Raw genomic sequence first — 6,006 nt, 5'->3', positions numbered from 1 at the left:
TCTGTCAACCGGTGCGAATCGTCATGCATTTGTACTGATTTTTAATCGTGTCACGATGCATCGTTACATCCCTACTGGTCACTTATCTGTCTCACTGGGGTTTGAGAAAGACTTTGGTAATTTAAATATGCATTCGCTATTAATATTGACATTTTCTCAACTGAATAATCAATTTAGAGCCGAAATTATAAATTGGTTAGTCTGTCAACAGAAAATACGGAGCAGAATGTGGCATTTTAAATTAATAATGAAAATAAAAATAAGCTATAGCCTTAAAATAACCCAAAGAAAAGGATTTCAAACATTAAAAACATTAGCTGCAGCCTTTACGGAGACGATTATGACCCTCCATCTACCTGGTGATCAATAAGGGAAACACACTGAACACCTACAGTTTCATCCTCTGGTGAAGGTGCAGCAGCATTTAGGTCCGTTTGTGATGTATTCAGTTCTCCACCGGATTCCTGTAACTATTAAGAAGATGGAAAAGTCAAATTACTGCAAGTTGAAACTCCAACAGTGTTTATTATATAGTCTTATATAATCTAAATATAAATCCAATGCAACAGTTGTGTTATAAATCTTTATTGTTGACTTTTTGTTGACAATATGTACAATGGCAAGATATTTGTAAACATGTCTGCAATAGATGTCAACAGCTAAAACTAATTATTCATGACATGATGTACAAAAACAAGGCTCATATTTAACCACAAACTTTAAATCAAGACACTCAGAAAATAAACGTACTTCTGAGCGCCAGGGGTAAGAGGAGTCCCCGTAGTCGTACGTTATCTCCTCGCCTGGAGATATTTCCTTCACTGCAAACAGGCACAGGTGTGGCTTCCCCTTATAAACAATTCTCTTCATTCTGCAGTTGGGATTTATGTGATCGTCGTTCACAAGTCTGCCGAGGGTCCCATCCTCTTTTGAAGCATCAATGCTGCAAGTAAAACACTCTTAATGAAACTTCAGCCTTTCTTAAAACAGATGTTCATCACACTGACTGATGGTGAGGACAGACTGGGGACTGTTAGATGTTTTGTGGATTCAATCAGTCAAGACGTTAACAACAAAAATTCACATTGACATGAACTGACATTTAGGTCTATTTACTACCACACACACACAAGAAATTCATGGAGCATGCATAGAGAAGGGGAACACTTTTTATTTACATCAATCTTTTTTTCAGTGATTTCGTAAAGTATTCACTCAAACATTAACCACTGGTTCTCAAACTATGGTACATGTACCTTTGGTGGTCTGTGAGCTGCCTCTCGTGGTCTCAGTAATATTTTTTAAAAAGGTAATAAAGCAATTTAAATATATATAATACTATCAAAATACTTGGGATATTAGGTTGCTGAAATGTGATTTAAAATAAGTTTTGCTTTTCCTGTAATATTTTGTTTTAATATCAGCCAGCTACGTCGTCAATTTCACCCCAAAATCCATGATTAGTTATGAGCTGAAATGTGATGGAAGGATAGTAAGTGGAGGTAAAATTAATGGTTTAAAAACACAACTCAAACTATTGGGAAGAGAGGTGTGGACCTAGTGAAACTATTTTCCACTAATTTAGCTTTGGTTCTTGAACTGGTTCAGTTCAGGATTCAACAGTCAATATTAAATAATCTTATTAGAAATAAACCTGCCTCCTGTGTGAACTGTCTGTAGCTACGGTCGGCCTGCGCTACTGTATTTTAATGTCTGTCACAATGGTCGTACTTGGGGAGCCTAATATTTTGGTGGTAAAAAGTTTGAGAAACACTGACATAAACCAAACATTAAACAGAAGATCTGAAATATAACCAGTAATCTCACCGCCAGCTTTTTCCCTTCCATGAGAAGTCAAACAAATAATCGTTCAGAGTATCAGGACATTTCTTCTTCCTGGTTTCTTTGTTGGAGGAGATGTTCCCCCGATACTCGACTACGAAGGTGGATGGTTCAATTGATTCACGGGTAAACACACCTCTCCCTATAACAGCAAGAATAAATTAAAAAAAAACAGTCCAAGTTACATCCAATCATTGTTCAACATCCCACTGAAAGCTTGCAACAAACACATAAAACATCAGACATAGCTGTAGATTAGAGCATTACAGGATATATCAGTCTCGTTATTTGGAGCTAAAATAATCTTTATTATTAATAGAAACTAAACAACAACAACAATAAAAATACAAACACTTCAACTTTAACTTGCTTTCATGACTGGATATTTCTTAAGTCTGCTGATGATCCTCAGCTGTGCTGTCAGCAGCCATAGTGCCAACCTGCTTCTTGTGATACAACAATTTGAAATTGAATTATCCTTTATATTCTAAAGTGTTAGATTTATCACACACACACAAGGTGACAGTGCTTTATATTGCATCTCGCCATGTAACTGTGTTCTATTATATCATATAGACTACTGTCTATATTATTCCTTCATAATGGTGGAGGGAGGGGAGAGGACGGGAGAAAGCATATGTAAGCCTATTGAAAAGCAACTCTGAATGTTACTTATAATTGTTTTATCTTGGTACAATAATACTGTATTGTATATATAAATTGTGTGCATTGTGAATTAATCCAGGAAATCTCGATCTCAATGACACTTCCTCTTTATAATAAAGGTTTAAATATATAATGAATTAATAAAAAAAACCTTTAACGGGGTCAATAAACATTTCCTCCAGGAAGGGTTTGTCTCTGCAATCCTTAATGTGCTCCACAGCATCTTGTTCAGGAGTCTGCCGCCTTCTCTGCTTCCTTAGGACAGTTTGTTGTTCCATAGCATCTGGAAGGATTATCCACAATTATCAAATATTAAAGAATAAACAAGGCTAACATTGGTCTCTTACACAAACCCTGAAAAACTGCCTTACAGCATTTTATTATATGTGATATATGTATATATATATTTTTTTTTAATCATACCAATAAGATAATTAATCACCAATCATTGAGAACACATGTACAATTCTTACCTCAATAGATTTATATTGACTTCTGAGTACAGCTGCAACAATTAATTGATAAATTGTCAATTTAAATGAATCAACTATTTTGATAATCAATCATTTTGAGTTATTTAAGATGTCAAAATTCTCTGATTTCAGCTTCTAAAATGTGAGTCTTTACTCCTCTATGACAGTAAACTGAGTATCTTTGTGTTGTGAACAAAACAAGATATTTGAGGACACTAATATTTGGGCTTTGGGAAACCGGGATCTCCACTGTCACCATTTTCTGACATTTTATGGACCAAACAATTAATCAATTCATGGAGAAAATGATTTACAGATGAATCTATAATGGAAATAATTGTTAGTTGCAGCCCTACTTCTGAGGCAATTTGTAAATACATTAATAAACTGTACCTACTTGAACTAAAGCATTTATAATTATCCTTAACATCATAAAATAAAAAATAAAAATATTTTTTAAATCCTTTACTTGTGCAAACTGTGTGAGACTCTTCTTCTGCGGTGTCTCCAGTTCAGTAATTAATACCACATTTGAATATTTAAAATTATTAAATTTTTATTCAAATTGACCCAAAGGGAATCTTATGGTCAGTTAACAGACAATGAAGTAATGTCCCTTATCGACTGGAATAGATTAGATTACAGATAAATAGGAAGGGAAACCTACCGCTGTACTGAACTAAAGGATCTGATTCTTCATCTTCCTCCTCAGATTCCTCGTTTTCAGGGTTGTCCTGCTCCACATCGGGCTCCAATTCATCTTCAATTAAAAAAAAAAAAAAAAAAAGACAGCATGCATTAATTTGAACTTTAAGAAGTGATTTGTCTCTACTAAACAGGCACTGGCAGGTCAGACGTGTGTATTATACGTACCCTCAATCTCAATCTCCTCCAGAGAGTTTCCTTTGAATCTTTCAAGAGAGCCTTTTTCCATCGCCAGAAGGAGTTTTGCTATTTTTGCAAGTTCCACCGCTGCCTCCGGCGACCGATAATAGTCCCTGTCAGCTCGGATGTCGTGGCCCAACAGTTTGGCCAGGTGATGGAGCTCGTCGTTCTCCAGGTTGAGAATCTGGAAGACTCTCGCGATGTGTTTGTGAAGATGCACCGACCTGAGATGGTCTGGGTTCTTTGCCCGACACAGACTTGAAAAAGCCCTGATGCAGTTCCCTCCGTGGTAAAGGCTGGTAGCAGAAGAGTTTGGCTTCGCAAACAAGAAAGGATTGTCTTTGTGGACACCACATGCTTCTCTGTTGCTCACAAGCAGTGACATTGCACTGACGAGTTCAGAGGTCAACAAGACAGCAACGTCTTGGCCGGCCCTGCTCAGGATATTTATTCTGATGAAATGTTTGGACAGCACTTGCGTAGTGTCGCCTCTCTCCCGGAATGACTTCAGGGTCATTTTTGAAACCTCTGGAGCACATTTGTTTAAGACCGACACTTGTGCCAGCGTCACTCTGCAGAGAGCATTGTAGACCTGTGGGCTGCGCTGCACTCTCAGGCTTTCAATGGCAGAAGCTGATGTTATTTCTAAGTACTTGTAGAAAGTCTGCATGTCGCGTGTGAACGGTATCGTAGACGGTTTGTTCACCTTTCGTCCACTCAACGAAGCCAAGGCTGTCTGAGAGACAAGTTCACTCCATTCTTTTGCACACAACTTCATGAACGTCTTTGTGTCTTTCATCATCTGCTCATTCCCGCCAGCACCAGCGAGGACAATGGCGGCTATTTTTTTGAGCGAATGTCCTAATTTCAAAGCGAGAGTTGGTTTTTTATAGCTCTGCATCTTTTTGTTAAAACCAGTGATGTCTTTGACGGCCTCAACGACTTTGTAGAAGTGGTTGGGTTTGATGGCATCTTCTAAGCTAAATATCGATTTGTCGTGCAGCGCCAGCAAAAGTCTTCCGATTTCTCGCAGCTTCTGTCTGATGAACTCGTGTTTATTTGATTTGTTTCCATACTTCTCGCACAGAGACTGTGCCAGCTGCATTAGGAGGAGATCATTTTGAACTGTGAACGCAATCTCATCTTGTTTCATACCCAAAAGCATCTTCCACACACCAGATGGAAGATTTTGGGAGTATGGTGACTCTGCAAGAGAAAACTCACTTAAGACTCTTTTCTTGCCATCTGTTGTAGACTTTGACATTGGCCTAGCGTGACATCTGGATACATGCCTCCACAATTCCTTCCGCTGCAACATGCCTTTACAGTACAGACAGTGCGCGTGGCTTTTAGCATTGACCGCCACCGTTGTCGGTCGTCTTCTCAGTTTCAACTGTCCACTTTTATTCTTCATCACTTCTTGATTGTGTTTGTAATTTCCAAGGTTCCGTAAATGGTCAAACACCCGTCTTCGCTCCCTGGAGTTTTTCGGCAACGCAGCAGCTTCAGCAATATCAGGCTCTTCATCAGCATGCGTTAAAAGGTGTCGAGCAAGTTTAGAAACACTTTTCCCGCAGACGTAACAATGATTTTTAATGGTGTAAAAACGCTCGTCTGGCTTTTGTGAATACTTGCTGGGTTTGTAGTCTTCATCCGAGGCGGGTTCATCAGAGCTGAAAGCAGCTTCGTCCTCAGGCTGGGGGCTTAAAGCGCCATCGTATTCCAGCGTCTCTGTCACCTCTTGAGAGGAATCCATATTTGTAAAAGGAGAACTGTCCCTAAAGTCCAGCTGACTGTTGGCAAAACTGTAATTTTCATGACTTGGTCCGCTGTCAGAGAGTTTGTCATCATCATCATCAGAGCCAGAATTATCAGAGCTGGACGATGCCGCAGAGTCCTCAAGCTGGAAATACAGTACAAACAAGAAATGTATAGATATAGATTACTTTCTACGTACACACAGAAAAACATGCTCTGCCAGTATGCTGTTAAAACTATATTATAGTTGTATTTTTAGCATTTTGGAAAATCTACTTTAAGATTTAATTGAGATCAATACCACACTCATGTCAGCCAGCAGCTAGTTAGCTTAGCTTAGTGTATAATTAAGATTGGACAGGGACAAACAGCTAGCCTGGCT

The 6,006-nt window shown here is 38.6% G+C and overlaps 1 protein-coding gene across 1 annotated transcript in view; it reads right to left on the bottom strand.

Annotated features, from left to right (window-relative positions):
- The window catches only part of LOC118342390, a gene marked incomplete at its 3' end in the record, with an annotated part of 40,539 nt that overhangs the window by 31,046 nt on the left and 3,487 nt on the right, over positions 1 to 6,006 (bottom strand). Inside the window, 6 exon segments of the mRNA XM_035680904.1 lie at positions 393 to 470; positions 751 to 943; positions 1,828 to 1,984; positions 2,660 to 2,791; positions 3,649 to 3,741; positions 3,855 to 5,769. Of these exon segments, the coding sequence (XP_035536797.1) occupies positions 393 to 470; positions 751 to 943; positions 1,828 to 1,984; positions 2,660 to 2,791; positions 3,649 to 3,741; positions 3,855 to 5,769 (2,568 nt within the window).

The sequence above is a fragment of the Morone saxatilis genome, unplaced genomic scaffold (assembly GCF_004916995.1).
Source record: "Morone saxatilis isolate NCDOM2014 unplaced genomic scaffold, NCSU_SB_2.0 Contig9, whole genome shotgun sequence".
In the NCBI taxonomy this organism is placed as follows: domain Eukaryota; kingdom Metazoa; phylum Chordata; class Actinopteri; family Moronidae; genus Morone; species Morone saxatilis.
Note: the sequence above shows the minus strand (reverse complement) of the source record. Positions and strands in the feature narration are given on the sequence as shown.